Raw genomic sequence first — 23,273 nt, 5'->3', positions numbered from 1 at the left:
TTCTGCCATAAGGGTGATGTCATCTGCATATCTGAGGTTATTAATCTCTCTCCCAACAATCTTGATTCCAGCTTGAGCTTCCTCTGTCCCAGCATTTTGCATGATGTCCTCTGCATACAAGTTAAATAAGCTGGGTGACAATATACATATATAGATATATACAGATATATCTATAAATGTATATACAGATAAATATAGATAAGCAAATAGTTATATACAGGTAAGCAAAATATAGTACTTGCCTAGACAAAACAGCTCAGTCTTGTGAGAAAGATTGATGTGCAAAGATATAACTTCCAGCAGGTAAGAAGTCATACAAGGAAATAAGTATGGCAGACTTATGGTATGGTACACTACATAAAAAGAGGATTGAAGCAGTAAACAAATGTTCCTCTATGGAGAAAGCCCATTAAAAGCCAACAGTATTATCTGTAACAGAGATCTTTAAACAGGCCTAGGATGACTGTTTGATAAGCATGGCCTTCAAAAATAAAGACTAGGCTAGAAAATTGGTAAGACTAGGACAGGAAAAAGTTTATTTGATCAATGATAGGATATTCTAATGCTTTGTGTAGAACAGACTTAATATATAGGCTTTATGGAAAATCTGAACATGACAGGGAAGCATCCCCCAAAAAAGAAATCAAGAGACAGAGAGCAAAATTTAACAAACACAAGACCAGCTAATGTAGGCTATTAAACAATCAAAGGGCTTCCCTGGTGGCTCAGTGGTAAAGAGTCTGCTTGCAATGTAGGAGCCACAAGAGATGCAAGTTTGATCTCTGGGTTGGGAAGATCCCCCAGAGAAGGGCATGGCAACCCACTTCAGTATTCTTGCCTGGAGAATCCCATAGACAATGGAGCCTGGTAGGCTACAGTTCACAGGGTCGTAAAGACTCAGACATGACTTAGCACACACACGCTCATGAAACAATGAAAAGTAAAATGAACATCTGATCAATCTTAGTTTGGGCACCATTATAGAAGGAAAAGTTCCTAGGAGTCCTGATCTTTCCCTCCAGAATTCTGGCACATGGAAGTCCCAGCTTTTAACTGTGCTCAATTTAGTAGAAAAGCATGACTCTAATAGAAAAGTCAGGAAACCGTGGAGTATAGACCAGTATATCCCATTAATTAACTTATAAACTGAATGAATTCCTTACTCTTTCTGAGTCAATAAAGGGAATAGACTAAGTGATTTCTAGATGTTCTTTCAGTAGGATAATTCTAAGTCTATGGCTATATTCTTAGCAAAAAGGTAACAATATTTCTATAAGACACTAACCACAAACAATGTTGTTATTTTTTATCAATCTTAGGAACAAATTTAATGCATTGTTTTACTTTACAGTCCTTTTAATTATGAGTAAAAATGAATAAGCATCTTCCATATGCTTAGTGGCCATTTGTATTTCTTCTGTGATTGCCTTATTTGTATTCTTTGTCCATCTTTCTACCAGCATTTTTGTAAACAGCTTCACTGAGATATAATTCATAAGATATAGAATTCACACATTTAAAGTGCATAATTCAGTAAGTTTTACAATCATCACCACAGGTTTAAAACTTTTCCATCATCCTCCAAAGAAACTCTGTCAGTCAGTTCAGTCGCCCAGTCATGTCTGACTCTACGCGACCCCAAAAACTGCAGCACACCAGGCTTCCCTGTCCATCAGCAACTCCAAGAGCTTGCTCAAACTCATGTCCATTGAGCCAGTGGTGTCATCCAACGATCTCATCCTCTGTTGTCCCCTTCTCCTCCTGCCTTCAATCATTCCCAGCATCAGGGGCTTTTCCAATGAGTCAGCTCTTCGTATTAGGTGGCCAAAGTATTGGAGTGTCAGCCTCAACATCAGTCCTTCCAATGAATATGCAGGACTGATTTCCTTTAGGATGGACTGGTTGGATCTCTTTGCAATCCAAGGGACTCTCAAGAGTCTTCTCCAGCACCACAGTTCAAAAGCACCAATTCTTCAGTGCTCAGCTTTCTTTATAGTCCAGCTCTCACATACATACATGACTATTGGAAAAACCATACCTTTGACTAGATGGACCTTTGTTGGTAAAGTAATATCTCTCTTTTTTAATATGCTGTCTAGGTTGATCATAGCTTTTCTTACAAGGAGCAAGCATCTTTTAATTTCATGGCCGCAGAGCCCATCTGCAGTGATTTTTGGAGCCCCCCAAAATAAAGTCTCTCACTGTTTCCATTGTTTCCCCAACTGTTTACCATGAAGGGATGGGACCAGATGCCATGATCTTAGTTTTTGGAATGTTGAGTTTTAAGTCAATTTTTTCACTCTCCTCTTTCACTTTAATCTAGAAGCTCTTTAGTTCTTCTTTACTTTCTGCCGTAAGGGTGGTGTCATCTGTATTATTTGAGGTTATTAATATTTCTTCCAGAAATCTTGATTCTAGCTTCTGCATCATCCGGCCCACCATTTCACATGATGTACTCTCCATATAAATTAAATAAGCAGGGTGACAATAAATAGCCTTGACATACTCCTTTCCTGATTTGGAACCAGTCTGCTGTTCCATGTCCAGTTCTAATTGTTGCTTCTTGACCTGCATACAGATTTCTCAAGAGGCAGGTATGGTGGTCTGGTATTCCCATCTCTTTCAGAATTTTCCAGTTTGTTGGTATCCACACAGTCAAAGGCTTTGGTGTAGTCAACAAAGCAGAAATATATGTTTTTCTGGAACTCTCTTACTTTTTTTATGACCCAGTGGATGTTGCCGATTTAATCTCTGGTTCCTCTGCTTTTTCTAAATCCAGCTTGAACATCTGGAAGTTCACAGTTCATGTACTATTGATGCCTGGCTTGGAGAATTTTGAGCATTACTTTGCTAGTGTGTGAGATGAGTGCAACTGTGTGGTAGTTTGAACGTTCTTTGACATTGCCTTTCTTTGGGATTGGAATGAAAACTGATTGTTTCCAGTCCTGTGGCCACTGCTGAGTTTTCCAAATTTGCTGGCATATTGAGTGCAGCACTTTCACAGCATCATCTTTTAGGATTTGAAATAGCTCAACTGGAATTCCACCACCTCCACTACCTTTATTTGTAGTGATGCTTCCTAAGGCTCACTTGACTTCACATTCCAGGATGTCTAGCTTTAGGTGAGTGATCATACCATCGTGGTTATCTGGGTCATGAAGACCTTTATTGTATAGTTCTTCTGTGTATTCTCGCCACCTCTTCTTAATATCTTCTGCTTCTGTTAGGTCCATACCATTTCTGTCCTTTATTGTGCCCATCTTTGCATGAAATACTCCCTTGGTATGTCTAATTTTCTTGAAGAGATCACTAGTCTTTCCCATTCTGTTGTTCTCCTCTATTTCTTTGCATTGATCACTGAGGAAGGCTTTCTTTTCTCTTCTTGCTATTCTTTAGAACTCTGCATTCAAATGAGTATATCTTTCTTTTTCTCCTTTGCATTTCATTTCTTCTTTTCACAGCTATTTGTAAGGCCTCCAAAGACAACCATTTTGCCTTTTTTGCATTTCTTTTTCTTGGGAATGGTCTTGATCCCTGCCTCCGGTACAATGTCACGAACCTCCGTTCATAGGTCTTCAAGCAGTCTGTCTATCATATCTAATCCCTTGAATCTATTTCTCACTTCCACTGTATAATCGTAAGGGATTTGATTTAGGTCATACCTGAATGGTCTGTGGTAGTTTGAGCATTCTGTGGCATTGCCTTTCTTTGGGATTGGAATGAAAACTGACCTTTTCCAGTCCTGTAGCCACTGCCGAGCTTTCCAAACTTGCTGGCATATTGAGTGCAGCACTTTCACAGCATCACCTTTCATGATTTGAAATAGCTCCACTGGAATTCCATCACCTCCACTAGCTTTGTTCATAGTGATGCTTCCTAAGGCCCACTCGACTTCACATTCCAGAATGTCTGGCTCTAGGTGAGTGATCACACCATCGTAATTATCTGGGTCACGAAGATCTTTTTTGTACAGTTCTTCTGTGTATTCTCGCCACCTCTTCTTAATATCTTCTGCTTCTGTTAGGTCCACACCATTTCTGTCCTTTTTTGAGCCCATCTTTTCATGAAATGTTCCCTTGGTATCTCTAATTTTCTTGAAGAGATCTCTCGTCTTTCCCATTCTGTTGTTTTCCTCTATTTCTTTGCATTGATCACTGAGGAAGGCTTTCTTATCTCTCCTTGCTATTCTTTGGAACTCTGCATTCAAATGGGTATATCTTTCCTTTTCTTCTTTGCTTTTCGCTTCTCGTCTTTTCACAGCTATTTGTAAGGTACAAAATTCTCCAAGCCAGGCTTCAGCAATATGTGAACCATGAACTTCCAGATGTTCAAACTGATTTTAGAAAACGCAGAGGAACCAGAGATCAAATTGCCAACATCTGCTGGATCATGGAAAAAGGAAGAGAGTTCCAGAAAAACATCTATTTCTGCTTTATTGACTATGCCAAAGCCTTTGACTGTGTGGATCACAACAAACTGTGGAAAATTCTGAAAGAGATGGGAATACCAGACCACCTGATCTGCCTCTTGAGAAACCTATATGCAGGTCAGGAAGCAACAGTTAGAACTGGGCATGGAACAACAGATTGGTTCCAAATAGGAAAAAGAGTACGTCAAGGCTGTATATTGTCACCCTGCTTATTTAACTTCTATGCAGAGTACATCATGAGAAACACTGGGCTGGAAGAAGCACAAGCTGGAATCAAGATTGCCAGGAGAAATACCAATAACCTCAGATATGCAGATGACACCACCCTTACGGCAGAAAGTGAAGAGGAACTAAAAAGCCTCCTGATGAAAGTGAAAAAGAAGACTGAAAAAGTTGGCTTAAAACTCAACATTCAGAAAACTAAGATCATGGCATCTGGTCCCATCACTTCATGGGAAATAGATGGGGAAAACAGTGTCAGATTTTATTTTTCTGGGCTCCAAAATCACTGCAGATGGTGACTGCAACCATGAAATTAAAAGACGCTTACTCCTTGGAAGGAAAATTATGACCAACCTAGATAGCATATTGAAAAGCAGAGACATTACTTTGCCAACAAAGGTCTGTCTAGTCAAGACTATGGTTTTTCCAGTGGTCATGTATCAGTGTGAGAGTTGGACTGTGAAGAAAGCCGAGCGCCAAAGATTTGATGCTTTTGAACTGTGGTGTTGGAGAAGACTCTTGAGAGTCCCTTGGACTGCAAGGAGATCCAACCAGTCCATCCTAAAGGAGATCAGTCCTTGGGTGTTCACTGGAAGGACTGATGCTGAAGCTGAAACTCCAATACTTTGGCCACCTCATGCAAAGCGTTGACTCACTGGAAAAGACCCTGATGCTGGGAGGGATTGGGGGTGGGAGGAGAAGGGGACGACAGAGGATGAGATGGCTGGATGTCATCACTGACTCAATGGACATGAGTTTGAGTGAACTCCGGGAGTTGGTGATGGACAGGGAAGCCTGGGGTGCTGCAATTCATGGGGTAGCAAAGAGTCGGACACGACTGAGTGACTGAACTGAATTGATACCTGAATGGTCTAGTGATTTTCCCTAGTTTCTTCTATTTAGGTCTGAATTGTGCAATAAAGAGTTCATGATCTGAGCCACAGTCAGCTCCCAGTCTTGTTTTTGCTGCCTGTATAGAGCTTCTTCATCTTTGGCTGCAAAGAACATAATCAATCTGATTTTGGTATTGCCCATCTGGTGATGTCCATGTGTAGAGTCTTCTCTTGTGTTGTTGGAAGAAGGTGTTTGATATGATCAGTGCATTGTCTTGGCAAAACTCTGTTTGTGTTTGTCCTGCTTTGTTTTGTACTCCAAAGCCAAATTTTACTCCAGGTATCTCTTGACTTCCTACTTTTGCATTCCAGTCCACTATAAAGAAGAGGACATCTTTTTTGGGTGCTAGTTCTAGAAGGTCTTTAGGACTTCATAGAACCATTCAACTTCAGCTTCTTCAGCATTACTGGTCAGGGCATAGACTTGGATTACTGTGATATTGAATAATTTCCCAGCCCTATGCAATCATTAATCTTCTTTCAATCTCTATGGATTTGAGTACTATGGACATTTCTTACAAATGGAATCTCATAATACGTAGTCTTTTGTGATTGGCTTCTTTTACTTAGCTTATTGTTTTCAAGATTCACCCATGTTGGAGCAGTACTTTATTTTTTTTGCCAAACAGTATTCCATTGAATGGATATATCACATTTTAAAATCCACTTAGTTAACTGACATTTGGATTGTTTCTACTTTGTGACTATAATGAATATAGTTACTATGAATATTTGTGTACAAATCTCTGCATGGATGTATGTTTTCATTTCTTTAGGCATATACCTGGAAATGGAACTGGTGGGTCATATGGTAATCTATGTTTAACATTTTGAGAAACTGCCAAACTATTTCCAAAGTGGTTGTACCCTTTCATATTCCTACCAGCAATGTATGAGGGTTCCAATTTCTCCACTTTCTCAACACTTGTTACTGTATTTTCCATTTTATTGATTATAGTCACCCTACTAGATTGTAAAGTTTATCTCATTACAGTTTTGATTTGCCTTTTCCTAATGACTAATGACAATGAAGATCTTTTCATGTGCTTGTTGGCCATTTGTATATCTTCTTTGGAGAAATGTTTATTTCAAGTCTTTTGTCCATTTGGTAATCAAACTGACTTTTTGTTGCTGGATTCTAAGAGTTTTTTAAAATATATTCTGGATACAAGTTCCTTATCAGATATATGATTTATAACTATTTTCTCCCATTCTGTGGGTTGTCTTGTCATTTTGTTGATGGTATCTTTAGAAGGACAAGATTTCAATTTTAACGAAATCCAATTTTTCTATTTTTCTCTTTTGCCATTTGTACTCTTGGTGTCCTTTTAAAAAAGGATTCACCTAACCCAAGTCATGAACACTTATTCCTATGTTTTTTCTAAGAGTTTATAATTTTAGTTCTTACATTTAGGTTTATGATCTATTTTGAGTTAATTTTTATACATGGGGAAAGGAATGGATTCAAATTGATTCTTTTGCATGTGGCTATCCAGTTATTTTTTGGGACTCCAAAATCAGTGCAGATGGTGATTGCAGTCATGAAATTAAAAGACGCTTACTCCTTGGAAGGAAAATTATGACCAATCTAGATAGCATATTCAAAAGCAGAGACGTTACTTTGCCAATGAGGGTCCATCTAGTCAAGGCTATGGTTTTTCCAGTGGTCATGTATGGATGTGAGAGTTGGACTGTGAAGAAAGCTGAGTGCTGAAGAATTGATGCTTTTGAACTGTGATGCTGGAGAAGACTCTTGAGAGTCCTGTGGACTGCAAGGAGATCCAACCAGTCCATTCTAACGGAGATCAGTCCTGGGTGTTCATTGGAAGGACTGATGCTGAAGCTGAAACTCCAATACTTTGGCCACCGCATGCAAAGAGTCGACTCACTGGAAAAAACCCTGATGCTGGGAGGGATTGGGGGTGGGAAGAGAAGGGGACGACAGAGGATGAGATGGCTGGATGTCATCACTGACTCGATGGACATGAGTTTGAGTGAACTCCGGGAGTTGGTGATGGAAAGGGAGGCCTGGCGTGCTGCGATTCATGGGGTCGCAAAGAGTCGGACACGACTGAGCGACTGAACTGAACTGATCCAGTTATTCCAATATCACTTTTCTTTTCCCTTTGAATTGGCTTGGCACTGTTGTCAAAAGTCAATTGACTATAATAAAAAAGTTGAAAAGTCATTTCACTATAAATGTAATGGTTTATTTTTTGGGATCTCACTTCTGTTCTGTTGATTTACATGCCTGTCATTATACCAGTATCATGCTGTCTTGATCAGTGAAGCTTTGTAGTAAGTTTTGAAACTGGGAATTGTGAATTCTCCAATGTTATTCCATTTCAAGGCTGTTTTGGCTATTCTGAGTCCCTTGCATTTCCATACAAATTTTAGGATGTTTGTCAATTTCTGTAACAAAGGCAGCTAAATATTAATTGCGATTGCATTTAATTTGTAGATACATGTGGGTAGTATTACCATCTTCAATATTAAAACTTCCAACACATGAACAGGATGTCTTTCCATTTCCTTAGGTCTTCTTTAATTGTTTCCAACAGTGCCTTATAGTCTTCAGAGTGCTGGTTTTATGCTTATTTTGTTAAATTTATTCCTGAATATTTTATTCTTTTTGAGGCTATTGCAAATGCACTGTTTTCCTAATTACATATTTGGACTGTTCATTACAAGTGTATCGAAATAGTTGATTTTTATATATTAATCATGCATCCTAAAACTTTTTTTTTTAGGATGAGCTTGTTCGTTTTTGCTGAATTTGTGTTTTAGATCTATTAGTCTTTTTTAGTAATTTACAAAGGATTTTTATATATTCAAGATCATGGCATTTTCAACAAATATAGTTTTACTTCCTCCTTTCTGATCTAGACGACTTTTAGTTCTTTTTCTTACTCGCTGATCCTGTTCTCGGGGCGGGGGGGATGCATTTAGTCTTTGACCATTAAATGTGATCTTATCTATGTGTTTTTCATAGATGCCCTAATATTACTAGGTTGAGGGAGTTCCTGTCTATTTCTAATTTGGGGATGTTTTTATCTTGAAAGGGTGCTGGATTTGTCAAATGCTTTTTTCCCCCCCCCATCTATTAAGACGATCACATAGCTTTTCTCCTTTATTCTATTAACATATTATATTAATTGGATTTTGAATGTTAAACCAACTTGTATTCCAGGAATACAACCCATTTGGTGGTGGTGTATAATCCTTATTATGTTACTGGACTTGGTTTGCTAGTAGTTTGTTCAGGACTTATGTGCCTATGTGTACTGGTCTACAGCTTACTTATAATGTCTTTGTTTGCAATAATTTTAGTTTAAGAATCATTAATCTCTTAAGGTCATGATTCTAAGCAAACTATTTTTTAATGGAAAGAAGGGTCATGGGACATTACCTCAAGAAAACAAATGGGAAAATATGAAAGCACTGAAGCAATAGCTGGAAGCTTTGAATAGGGATTTCTGCTTGACAGCCTTGGAATCATTAGCCAGAGGATGTAGAGCATTAATACATGCCCAGTAGTGCCTAAAATCCAGTCATTTAAAAGACACAACAACTGCCTAAGCTATCAACAAAAAGAAATGATATAACCAAAATAAAGTTCAAAATTTGTTTTACCTACTTTTGGTTTTATTATTCTTACATTTCAGCTTCTTTCTTTAAAAGGAGTGAGTCGTCTACAGGGAGCTTTATTTACCACCACCACCTCTAATTTCACTTTTACCCCCTCCACATCAGATTTCTGAGATATAAGTTCCATCATATAGCTCTCTAGTGTAGAAGTCCCTGGAGTGTGGTCTCTGCCTACAATCTGGTGAACTTCAAACACTTTACCTCTGCTTAGGAGGCTTGTGTGGCCTGACTTACCTCTCTAGCTGCATCTTTCACCACTCTTCAGCTGCTTGATTGTAGCAGGCTCTCCCCTCTTACTGGAGGTTTCTCCTCCATGGTTCTCTCTCTCTAATCTGTTCTTCCTTCTCCCCATTATATTTGGCTAACGCTCTCTCATTCCGTAGGTTCCAAATTAGATTATGTGCCTTCAGGAACTTCTATTCGACCTCCAGAATCTGGTTAGGTGCTTCTCCTCTGAGCAATCAAAGCAATTGTAGGTCTTTCATTTTAGCCCCTAGCACCTTGTTTTACAACTGCTTGTTTGTCTATATGCTTTGCGACACTAAGTTCTGTCTGGGCAGGAACTATGTTTACCTCAGTGCCTAGAACACTTAAAGATAGATAGGAGCTCAAAATATATTTGTTAAATTAATGAGCAAATACATGAACTAATACGAAGTTCATCATAATCTGCTCCTTTACCTTTTCAGTCTCATTTTCTGTCACTTGCTACCTACACCCAAACACATACTCACACTACTCTTGCCATACAAAATTACATGCAGTTCCCTGGACATACTGAGCTCTCATATACCTTGTCTGCCCTTCTATGAGGGACACCTTAACCCACGTGAACATTCAGTGAACACCTGTGAAGTTCTTAGCTTTAATTATCACATTCCTAGTAAAGTCTTCCCTGACTCTTCAACTTCTCTCCAAAGCCAGGTCAGTTAGGCTTCCCAAGCTCTGTATATCCTTATTTGTATTGTAATGATCTCATCAGTCATCTTGTCAATTCCCAGTGCTTACCATGGTGTTTGGTACATAGTGAAACACTTACAAAAAGTGTTCTGAATACAGAAAGAAATAATGAACAGGTCTACGGGGAGAGGCAATATACTTAAGATTTAAGAGTGGACTAGGGCTTGAGTCTAAAATAAAGAGAAAGGACCTAGAAAATGTTTTGAAAAGGTCAACATCCCTTATTAATAGAATAAACATACAGAGAGTAGGAAATGAAAATCATGGGTGATCTACGTTTATGAAGTTAGAGAACATGGCCAACAACAGGAAACTACAGGGAGAAAATGGACTTAACACCTACAGATAGAGGCTTAACAAATATGTATCATAGATTGTTATGTTCAGTTTTTTACACGATATCTAGAAGACACTAGACAAGGCGTTATACAGTTCTTAACTGTAAACGGATGGGAAGAGTAAAGTTAAGAAATAACCTTTCATGTAGCAATAATACATTTTAAACTTACTACACTTCCTAGAAAGGGTAAGTTTTAAATAGGCATCTCCATACTATATGAAAGGGAAGCACACATATGAATATGTATGGATTAGTTGGAAATGGCACCCCACTCCAGTACTCTTGCCTGAAAAATCCCATGGATGGAGGAGCCTGGTGGGCTGTAGTCCATGGGGTCACTAAGAGTCAGATATGACTGAGCGACTTCACTTTCACTTTTCAGTTTCATGTGCTGGAGAAGGAAATGGCAACCTACTCCAGTGTTCTTGCCTGGAGAATCCCAGGGATGGGGGAGCCTGGTGGGCTTCCATCTATGGGGTCGCACAGAGTCGGACACGACTGAAGCGACTTAGCAGCAGCAGCAGCAGCAGTCCTCTATTTTATAAGAAGTGATCTGGTATACAAAAAGTAGAGTGAAAATGCCAGGGATAAAAGACAAAATATAACAGGAAGAAAATAAGGTTTAAAATACCTGCGTATAACACAGTCTCTATGAGATCTTTAATGTGGGTCCTGCTATTCTCTGAAGCAAGAAGAGGTGCTGTCCCATTGGGAGCTGGGACGACAAGCGGTCCAACTAAAAACGCACAAGCTCCCCCGAGGTAGCTGAGCATCGACGCGATAGCTGTGGCAGTGGCCCGCTCGTCTGCAGAGAACCATGTTGTGGACAGGAATGGAGCTGCGTTCATTACAGTTGGACCTGCCAATCCATTTAACAGCTGTCCTCCATGGATTAGTCTGGAATCAAACAAATTAAAAGGCTGTGAGGCAGCTAAAATAGGCATCTTCTAGACAAAAAGAAGTTAGCCAACAGTGTTTACTACAGCAATAAGAATACATATCTATAAAGAACAAGAGACACCCGAAAGGTAAAGTATGGTGACTCTCTGCGAGGGAAATCAAATACACCAATCTGATTCTCCAGGCAAGAATACTGGAGTGGGTTGCCATTTCCTCCTCCAGGGGATCTTTCTGGCCCAGAAATGGAACCTATATCTTTTACGTCTTCTGCACTGGCAAGCAGGTTCTTTACCACTAGCGCCACCTGGAAAGCCACAAACACACCAACAACTGCATATAACCCTAATACACTGATGGTCACCCCTTAGTCATTTCACAAATACTTACTGAAGCCTGTGATCTGTGCCATGTACCAAAGTAAATACTTTCAGTAACCTTGTTTTACTTATTATCACAACATAATGTGCAAGATATTATCATCTCCATTTACTGAAATGTGAAAGCTTTGGCTTGGAAACATGAAAAAACTTGCCCAAGTGCTAACAGGCAAAGCTAAGATTCAGACCTAGGTCTGACTCCCAATTCCATATCCTCTGAGACCGCCACTTATAGAAACCTAGGAAGTGCCTCCAGCCCTACAAATAACACAAATGAGCTCAACATTTCACATCTACTCTCTGCAGGATAACGGAAATACAAAAAAAGGAAAAATAAACATTAAAGAATCTTCTAATGGAAGAGGAACTGGTCAAGGAATCAGAGGATTTGGTCTGCACCTCACTACTTTAATGCTCCTGGGTAATATGTCTTTGTGGGATTCCATTCCTTCTCCCATAAAATGAAGAGATTAGTTTAATTTCAGTCTGCATGCCGTGAGTATTTGTTAGGTGAAGGTACTATAATTACAGATCCCTAGGTCCTTTCCAGTCTCAGACTTTAATTGCAAGGCTTAGTGAAGAGTAGTTCCTTGCTTCCATTTCATTTGTTCTTGAGCTCACCCTTCCTCATTACCATATTCTGTTCAGCGCTCTGTCCTGTTCCCTGATGAACACGGAACCTGAAAACCCTTTTCCCACATTTCTTTTTCCACCCCCACCACAAACATTCACATTCAAAAGTAGCCTTGAAGGAGAAAAGAAGTCAGAAGTTCAAAAAGCACAGACCAAAAAAGGGAAGTGAGTCAACCTCTTCTGCTTTGGAGGTAAAGGAAATGAAAGGAACAGTATACATGTCATATATATGATACTACTTTTTCTTTCTGCTCCTTTTGCTTTTTAACCACCATGTAGGTGTCAAATCTTCCTTTTAACAAGTACCACCTTGATAAAAGTTTTTTGAATGTAGAAGGGAAAATAAACAGGCATGTGGGTAAAAGTAGGGCTCTTAATGTAGAAGCATAAGTGAGTGGGAAGTAGAATATGTGAATTACGTCTGCTCAAACCTTTGTACGTGTTGGAAAAGTTATTTGAAGGCAAAATAGCTTCCAGAATCATTAATATTACTAAATTTAGGGAACCAAAGACATTTAAAAATATGTTCATGTAAGGGGAACTATTTTCTAAATGACAAACACAATTAAACTGTTTATAAACCAAATACCTCCTCCAAATGCCAGAGGATCCTCAGCTGTCACACAGCAATTTCATCATAGAAATATTCTTGAAACACTGTCATTAAGTGGTTTTAATCATGACTCCCTTAATCATGACTCGTGACGGTACAACAGTCAAACAATGCATGATGGCTCATAATGGCAGCTACTGTGATATTTAACACCTTTAATGAGGTGTTCCTGAAAGACTCATCCCATCTAGAAGGAGAAGCATTGGAATGAGCAAGTCTTATTATGCCTAAATATGTTAAGAGTGGAAGGAGAACATGGAAAGATATCGAAAAAAAAAAAAACAAAAAAACACTTGCCTGGTGACCCCAACTCAGGGGAACCAGGCTCAGTCCCTGGTCAGGGAACTAGATCCCATATGCCACAGCCAGGAGTTCACAGGCCGAAACTCAAGATCCTGTGTGCCAGAACTAAGACCCAGTGCAGCCAAACAAATAAAGAAATATTTTTTAAAAACCACTTGATAAAACAGAATGCATCCTGAAAATTAAGGTGTAAAACTCAAATAATTGCCATGGCTCAGCTTTTGCTACCTCTCAGTGGAATCATGAAAAGATTATTTTCCAAGCAGCAAATGTACGTGTCATAGAACATGTGAGCTTGAGATAATATGAGGACCATCCTAGTCCAGTTTACTCAATGCACAGATCTGGATATTTCTAACACAAGTATACTTGCTAAAGTCATATGGTACTAAGGACAATTCAGATGGCATATAAGTCTAAAAGGTCACCAAACTTGGGATTGCTGGGGTCTTTGTGCATCTACAACATGGATTATCAAGTGAAAAATTACAGTGAAAAACATGCTGATTTGGTCTTTAAAAATTATTCTAATTTAAATAATTGTGTGCTTTTTTGTGTGTTATTTTTTGTGTTTTTTTTTTGCATTAAAAGTCATCATACATAAATGCACTCCTCATAAATGAGTTCAGTAGGAGAACTGGAACCTACAGGATTGGGGGTTATCTTCTGAATTCGTGGGAAATCTGGCAGGGAAATCCAGTCCCTGCTCTTCCCAGCATATTTAAATCTTCCAGAACTTAGTTCTCTTCCTTCCTGAATTTGTATCCTACAACCCCTCAGGACTTGTCACTTACTAATTGGTTATAAGCACTGCCATCTGGTGACCACGGCACAACACCAATCTGTAATGTAAAGATTTTCATGTTTGTCTGACATAGGTTTCTGTCACCTACCATTAACTTACCCTATTTTAAGAAGTTAATTTGTTTGTAAAAATATATTTAGAAATAAAATTGTTACATATATATATACACACACACACATATATATAGTTTTTCCATTTAATAGTAATGCAAAATTAGAGGTATGTTTTTTCCTGAAAAAGTGCTGACCCTAAGACATAATAAAATCATACAAAACATTACCATAAATTCTTTAAAAATGACAATTAAGAAGAGGAAATAATTATAAATTCTTCAATACAAACTGTGTGTTGTTTAATTCATTCAACCAATATGTACTGAGTATTCATTGTGTATTGGGTAGGGACTGTGATAGCAATAGGTGGATGGGAATTTAAAATTAAAGTTAAAACTCTTTAAGTAGAGTAGCTGAAGTCACTTACCAGCACTATATCAGGAATATAAAGAAAAATAAGGCAATAACTAGTAAGCTTGTCAGGCCTGTGACGAGAGTAAGGCAAGTGGTCCGCCTTCCTTGTCCTCTGACCTCTGACTCTGGTCTACAACACAGGAGCTTCATAATATTCGCACATGGACCTGAAGGTCCAATCCCATCCAAGCTCCATCTATCCTCTTCCAAACAGCTGCCCCTTAGCTACCCTTTGGGCCCAGGGAGCACACCCAGGGATGCAGTTCATCCTCAGAAGAACAGACCTGGGAAAGAGGCAGTGCAGGGACTGCTGGGGTCTTGTGTAGCTAGAAAGTGCTGAGGGGCAGGGCAGACACGCCTCTTTGGCCCTACAGACTCCTCACCACATAGGGAATGGCAAAGCTGAAGGAAATCCAGAGTAGAATCCCCTCAGGCATGGAGTCTAGGGCAAGGGTTTGCTGGCACTGGCAACAACAGTGGGTACAGAAAAGGGATGGTTCGGAGGGCTGTTGTGGTGGTACAATAGGTATGGTTACGTGAATGACTAGATGTGGGGGGTGACATTCATAATTCTGTAAAAATGTCCAGTAAGTGCTTGACTACAGGTCACAGGCTAAGGAAAGAGGTCTGAGATGAGACATATGATGGGGTTGAGGAAGAAACTCTGGAGAACCATCACTTTTAAACAGTCAGAGGAAGAGGAGTCTAGAAAGACGATTGAGAAGGAGCAATTACAGAGGTAGAAAAAAAATGAAAAGCAAGAAAGGCTGGTGTCATAGTAACTAAGAAAAGGGTTTAAAAAAGTGGAAAGTGAGGGGCCAATGGTTTTAAATCAAACAGAAAGAGGGTTTAACTGAAACATAAGCTCCTCGGTAACAAGGAGGTCTTCCATGATCTGAGCAGAGGCAGTTTTAGCAGACTGTTGAGGATGGAAGTCAGACGTGTAAGAAAATGGAAATTTACATTTAGACTCTTCATTACAGTTGTTAAAAACAGATGCCAGAACAAGAATTAGGTACATAAGCTTAACAGTGTGAAAAGGAAAAACACGCAGCTCAAATGAACAGTCTGAACAGAAAAGTCTCTCTGCCTTCATGTGCTGAGAGAGAAATGCAACTTGTTGTGATTGTCCTAAAGCTTTCAAGGCACTCCTGAAAGAAGATGGCTTTCAGAAATTTGTAACTATTGATCTGAGTTGGGTGTTAAAAAAAACACAGAAAAACAAAAGAGGTGTTATCCACAATTTTCTGTTAAGTAGATATCATAACTTAATGTTAATTTTTCTGGATCACCACTATGTGCTTTAGTTTTGTTTTGCAGTTATCAGCTAAGTTCCTTGTGGGTCAGGACTCTGGTTTCTAAACTCCCCAGAGTGAGAAGAGAGTGGGGATGTTCTCTAGGATCCAAGAACAAGGAACTGGGATCACGCGGTTCAAACCTCACAAGGTTCTACCACATACATCACATCAGTTCCACTTTTAGGTTTTAAAAAGCTTATAGTCAGCAAAACAAAAAACAAAATTTCCCCCAAATTTGGGAAACAAAACTTTTGGAAAAAGACACTGAGGGCGGTAAGAGCAAGGTCAAGGCTTCAGCACTGTCTCAAGTGTCGTGCACCACAGGAGGGCAGGCAGAAATTAGCAGAACGAGGACGTAGTTTTGTCTCCTGGGCAATAAGCTCGGGAGCATAAGGGAGCTTCTGAAGGAAGCGGACTGGTTAATTCGAGGGGTCTAACCCTGGCTTCCTCACCTGAAACTCTGCGCCTGATGAAGATGGGTAGTCATACATTGGTTAGGAGGCTGCAGGTGTCCTGACCTCTGCAGCTCAAGCTGTGACAGTTGTGCAAGGCTTTCCTTCATCCCAGTCTCCTCTCACTGGCCCCTTAATTTACTCCCTCTCATCTCTCCCCCTAGCCCACCAAACTTCCTTTTCTTCCCTTCTTTCTCAGGTCTTTTTTCTTGTCAATTTTGTTCTCTTTACCTAGCTTCTGCCTACTTGAGGCCTAGTTTGTGCCTTCCCCACAGGCCAGGTGGAAAACAGGGGAATTTCCTAGTGGGCTGAGAAGATTAGATCAGAGCTTTGGGAGTTTCTCCAGCACTGGTAGAATCGGGTGGTAAAGGCCAGGAAGTGGGCTAGCAGTCCAGCAGCATCAGTACTGCTGAGCCTGGGGACCCCTGCCATGGCTGGGCTGTTTGCCTTGGTCCTGTGCACATCAAACACTGCTCCTGTTGTGGAGAGGCTGGGGCTCAGAGGGACATGGTGTAGCATTTATGCACAGCTGTATTCCTTTTCATATGATTCAATATACTATAGCTTTTCAAAGAAATGCCAACAGCTAAAGTTCAAACTGAAGACCTCTAAGTTAACGTTTTCTCACAAACTCGACATTTTAGCTTGTATGTAATGATATTTTGCATCCCAATCTTCTGCTTTCTGACATTCTGGAACAAATACCTAGGATTCTTAAATTATTTTCTACTTAGAATAATATGATGTTTCAGAATTAGAATTTTTATAGTTGGAAGAGACTTCAAACCTCAGCAAGATAACCTATCCTCTTCATTTTATAAAAAAAACCCTAAGTTCCAGAAAAGCTAATAATATATTTTAAATCACACTTATTTTATAACTTATTTATAACATTCTTTCTCCAGAAAGTATTAGTGGGGGGAGTTCCAAAGTCATACTAGCTAATGGTTAAGACAAGACCAGAAATCAAAATTAAACCTGATTTCATCAGTCCACGAATCTTTCTACTCTTCCACATGGCCTCATTCTGAAGGTTCTCTGTAACTAACAGTGATGATAAAAATCATTGATTATTGAAATAACCCAAGGTTCTCAGATCTAAAGGCATGCTGCTGCTGCTGCTGCTAAGTCACTTCAGTCGTGTCCGACTCTGTGCGACCCCAGAGACGGCAGCCCACCAGGCTCCCCCTGGGATTCTCCAGGCAAGAACACTGGAGTGGGTTGCCATTTCCTTCTCCAATGCATGAAAGTAAAAAGTGAAAGTGAAGTCGCTCAGTCGTGTCTGACTCTAGCGACCCCATGGACTGCAGCCTACCAGGCTCCTCCGTCCATGGGATTTTCCAGGCAAAAGTACTGGAGTGGGGTGCCATTGCCTTCTCCAAAAGGCATGCAGTAGCTAGCATATTTTTATTATGTGCAGAGAATCATAACTAGCACTGGGGATAACATTAAAGAGTCAACATTTTAGAAACTGAGCAGCTATTTCCTTACCGTTAAGTCCAGTACTCTTAACTTAAATTCAATGCATTTTTATGATTTAGAATCCATAAAAATACTCATCTCTAACACTTAACATGCCAGTGGTTCAGAAGCTTTCTCTCAACTTCCAATTCTTAATCATCTTTCATGAGAATAAACTCTTGTGTTAAAGAATTTCCTGGATATTGACAATGGTTCAAAGTGCTAGTAATAGCTTTCCTTTATTAGTGTAAGAAGATAATAAAAAAGGTCAGAGATGTTATGAATTAATTACAGGAAAAAGAAAGGAAGGGAGAAACAGAGTGAAATGGTGAAAAAGAATGGGCTTTCTTAAGATTTTTACCATAGCCTCAGTTTCTTTTATGAAAATCTATTTCCCTTTTGTACCCTTTAGTAATTTTGGCCAGTTATGAGTCAATTAAAAGTATCTACTGCACATCTACTATGGTCAAGGCATCTTCAGATAGACATTAAAGGTAATATAAAAATAAATACTAAAGTCTTGGCCCTAAAGAAGCTTATAATAATAACTTCTCACGAACAGTTATAGAAAGTTCATAAAAACACACGATAAAAAAGAATATTGGTTAGATATCAAAAGACATCTTCTAGCCTTAGCTAAATTTATTAACTGTATAATCTTTGGTGAACCACTTACTCTCTTTCTGTTTCAATTTCCCAAAAGGTACTTTATTTCACAGGATTATTATTAAGGCCAAATACGATAATCTCTCAGCAAGGCATGGGGGAAAAACGGACTTAGCCCTGGTCTGAGAGACCTACTACTTCCCCCTACTTGGGCTCATAACATTTTCCTTGTCTCATAACTTTTATTTTATTCTCTTAGTTTAAAAGTATACTAAATAAGTGTATAGAGAAGAAAAGAATCCATACGTTCAATAATTCAGTAACTCACATAATCACTACTAATCTTGATTTTTCAGTCTTTTTTTTTCCTTTTTTAAATGCATCTCCCACTTAAGACTTAGGCACAGGTAATCATAGATATTATATTGAAAATACAGTTTTATGTACTAAATCATTTTAACTTTATACTCTACATAAGCATTTTTTCATTTCATTCTTTACAATCATGATTGTTAATGGCTCCATTGATAGTGTATCATACAGATGTACGAAAACTCACTTGACATTTTCCTAATGTTTGTTACTTATTTGCTAATATTAATAGTGCAGTTGTGATAATCTCTGTATGAAAATATTTGCCATTTCCAAATTGTTTCCTTAGGCTCAACAGGTTGGAGGGTATGAAGATTTTCTTGTTGTTTAGTCGCTAAGTTGTGTCCAACTCTTTTGCAACCCTATGGACTGTAGCTCACCAGGCTCCTCTGTCCATGGAATTTTCCAGGCAAGAATTCTGGAGTGGGTGGCCATTCCCTTCTCCAGGGGATCTTCCCGACCCAGGGATTGAAACTGTCTCCTACACTGGCAGAGGGATTCTTCAGAGCCAACAGGGAAGCCCCTTATGAAATATACTCCAAAGTTGTATTTCAGAATAGTCTGAAGTAATTTACATTCCCATCAACAGTGGTCAGCAGTGTCTGTCCCACCAGCACCGAGTACCCATATTTTAAAAATATGCACATAAAAATAAAAATATTTTTTTTCAATTTTAATAGAAAAATAAACAATACCCACACACACAAATTTGGTGTGTTAGTCTTCTACTGATGTTTTAACAAATTACCACAAATTTAGTGGTTTTAAGACAAGACTCATTTATTCTCTTACAGTTCTGTAAATCAGGAGTCCAACAGGGGTCTCACTGAGCTAAAGTCAAAGTGTGGCATGGCTGTGTTCCCTTCTGGAGGCTCTGGAGAAGAATTTGCTTCCTTGCCTCTATCAGCTTCTGCCAGATGCCAGCTTTCCTTGGTTCCTGGCCCCCTTCCTGTATCTTCAAAGCCAGCAACAGGGATTTGAGTTCTTTTCACATTGCATCTCTCTGACATCCTCTTCTATCTCTTATTTAAGGGCTTTTATGATTACACTGGGCACACCTGGATAACCCAGGATACTCTTCCTATTTTAGGGTCAGATGATTACCAAACCTAATCCCATCTATAATTGAAGCTCTCCTTTGCCATGTAACAGAATACATTCACAGGTTCTGGGTATTAGAAGGTGGACATCTTTGGGGGATGGGGTCATTATTCTGCCTACCACACTTGGTAAGGCCAAAAGGCAACTCCTTATTTTAATCTGTATTTCTTTTTTGACTACTGTTCTTTTTTTCCATTGGTATACTACAATTTTTCTTATTTTGAATGAGTGCTTAATATATTTATATATATTTATTTACCTGTTCTTGCCTTTATTTTGACAAATATTTTTCCTTTTGGCCAATTCTGTTTTAAGCTTAACAATCTGTACATTTAATTTTTTTATGGTGGATAAACGTATGCTTTATTTGAACAAACATAAAAGAGAGCTCCTAGCACATTTCAGCAACACAAAGTTGGGCAATCCAACAAAACATTAATACAGTTGGCCCTGTCTATTCACAAGTTCTGCATGCCAGATATGGAAGGCAGGCTGTTCTATACCATTTTATATAAGAGACTTGAGTGTTTACACTTAATAATTAATAAATGGCCACATCTATCAACTTTTCTCTTTATAATTTTCCTCTGTTTTTCATACTTTAGAAAAAAAATTTCTATGTAGAGATCAGATAAATATTCCTATATGTTGTTTTTCAATTAAATATTTAACCATTTAGTTCATCTGAATTTATTTTGGTGCGTGGTATGAAATGAGGATCTAATATGATCTTTTTCTCCTAAATAGACAGCCAGATTGCCTGTGGTAGAGACAATAAACTATTTCTAATTTCCTTTTAGGTACAGAACACCCCAAGTTTGTGCTAGGGTAAGTTACAGTCTGCATTTCCAAGCTCCCCTTGCAGCGAGGTGGGGCCTTATTACCAAGTCTGGGCCAATGTGATGAGAGTAGGAGGATTTCAAGGTCACTCCCATGAGAACAAAATGCTCTCCCTGGTCCCCCTCTCCGTCTTCATATAGGATGAAATGTGACTACAGTGCTGATGCATTGCTCTGGACTGTCCTGCTAAGGTCATCTCCCTAGGGGAGCAACAAGATAAAGGAACTCAGGTCCCTTTGTAGGACAGAGCTGCCTATGCCTAGGCCTCCCTGCCAACTCTGGACTATCACATTAGAAAGAAATACTATCTTGTTTGACTTACTATATTTTGAGACACCTCATTATAACAGCTTAACTGTTCCTTGATTGAGAAATTAGCTGCAGAATAGGATTTTGCATTTGGAAAGGCATAACATATTTGGCACTGGCTTAGTGGTTAGGCTGCAGGCCGAAAAGGCAGGTGATTTGTGAGATACAGCAAAACCACTGCTTGTGATTACCTAGAACTGGGTGAAAAATATCAGAAGACTACTCTGTTTCCCACCTCTTGCTGATTTTAGGATGGCACCACAAGAGAGGCGGAGGCAAACAAGTGTTGGCTGGTTTGCCAGCATAGACAGAAGGGACAAGAGCTCTGCTAAGACAGTTTCTCTTTGCCCAAGGCCTGCTATCCAAATTTATGAGAATCTAGGAATTTGAAGCCTCAGGTTACTTCTGTATCTTTAAATGGCAGGAAATAATGTCTTTCAGAGCCTGTCTAGCAGCAAAGATCGAATTAAAGGTGTTATTTTCCAACCCAGGCCTAACTTTTTACAGACGGCATCCACGTAGCCACCATGAAATTGAGGGGAAAGGGATAAGCTGAGCACAAAAGGCGTATAGGAAAGGAGATTCAGCAGGAGTAAGAACCATAGCCTTAAGTAAAAATCTTTGGGTGTGGCTACATTTACATGAACCTACTGGATATAAGTAGCTGTTGCTGCTGCTAAGTCGCTTCAGTCGTGTCCGACTCTGTGAGACCCCACGGACTGCAGCCCACCAGGCTCCTCCATCCATGGGATTTTCCAGACAAGAGTACTGGAGTGGGGTGCCATTGCCTTCTCTGGGATATAAGTAAAGAAGAAGCCTACTAAGTGTTTGAGGGAAGTGTGTCACCAAAGACACCACAAAATGGTTCTACCAAACTTAAAGACTGCTTGATTCCTAAAGCAATCCTGAGGTCCCCAAATCAACATCAGCAAACACAAAAGACACAGCCCCTAAGAATGGCATATGTTGCAACTGCAGGTGTATTCTCTAAGAACAATGGACCCAAAAAGAGCCTTCCCAAGCTCAAAGCCAAAAATCTCAGAGAACAATCAAAGGAGTTACTCCCAGAGAACCATGAAGACCTGATAGAAGCCAGAGATTCTAGTTTTCAGGCTAGATGCAGCGACTGGACAGAACTGTGGATTTTCTCCTTTGAGGAAGGACGAACATGTTTTCTGTATAGGCAGAGGGGGCACATGAAGACATTAGATAGCAGAGACTATTAACTGTCTTTTTACATCCATTTCCCCTTTCTTTCGTTATAGTAGCCATGCATTTGTAGTTGTTGTTGTTGCTATTATTTCCTAAATTAATTTACAAACCAACTTTGTTACATGGGACATAGGACAAATCCTCCCACTTCTACAAAAAGAAGCCAAATATGACATTCCATGGGGAAAATGAGGCTTCCATAATCTTCAACAGGATGTACTTGCTTCTGGCTTAGATTTCCTACCCAGAAGAGCACTGCTTAATTGAGTGCTTTGTACCACTATCTCTGTTTACACTGTGATCAGTTCAGTTCAGTCACTTAGTCATGTCCGACTCTTTGTGACCCTATGGACTGCAGCACACCAGACCTCCTTGTTCATCACCATCTCCTAGAGTTTACTCAAACTCTTGTCTATTCAGTCCATGATGCCATTGAACCATCTCATCCTCTGTCGTCCCCTTCTCCTCCTACCTTCAATGTTTCCCGGCATCAGGGTCTTTTCAAATGCGTCAGTTCTTCACATCAGGTGGCCTAAGTATTGATGTTTCAGCTTCAACATCAGTCCTTCCAATGGATATTCAGGACTGATATCCTTTAGGATGGACTGGTTGGATCTCCTTGCAGTCCAAGAGACTCTCAAGTCTTCTCCAACACCACAGTTCAAAAGCATCAATTCTTCGGTGCTCAGCTTTCTTTATAGTCCAACATCCATACATGACTACTGGGAAAACCGTAGCCTTAACTAGATGGACCTTTGTTGGCAAAGTAATGTCTTTGATTTTTAATATGCTGTCTAGGTTGGTCATAACTTTTCTTCCAAGGAGTAAGCATCTTTTTATCATGGCTGCAATCACCATCTGCAGTGATTTTGGAGCCCCCTCAAAATAAAGTCTGCCACTGTTTTCACTGTTTCTCCATCTATTTGCCATGAAGTGATAGGACTGGATGCCATGATTCTTGTCTTCTGAATGTTGAGCTTTAAGCCAACTTTTTCACTCTCCTCTTTCACTTTCATCAAGAGGTTCTTTAGT

At 39.4% G+C, this 23,273-nt stretch overlaps 1 protein-coding gene across 1 annotated transcript in view; it reads right to left on the bottom strand.

Moving 5' to 3' along the window:
* The window catches only part of SLC49A4 (solute carrier family 49 member 4), an 88,625-nt gene that overhangs the window by 45,950 nt on the left and 19,402 nt on the right, over positions 1-23,273 (bottom strand). The window contains exon 3 of the mRNA NM_001101287.1: positions 11,124-11,389. Coding sequence (NP_001094757.1) covers positions 11,124-11,389 — 266 coding nt within the window. The remainder of the gene's footprint in view (positions 1-11,123; positions 11,390-23,273) is intronic.

The sequence above is a fragment of the Bos taurus genome, chromosome 1 (assembly GCF_002263795.3).
Source record: "Bos taurus isolate L1 Dominette 01449 registration number 42190680 breed Hereford chromosome 1, ARS-UCD2.0, whole genome shotgun sequence".
In the NCBI taxonomy this organism is placed as follows: domain Eukaryota; kingdom Metazoa; phylum Chordata; class Mammalia; order Artiodactyla; family Bovidae; genus Bos; species Bos taurus.
This window is presented reverse-complemented; position numbering and strand designations above follow the sequence as displayed.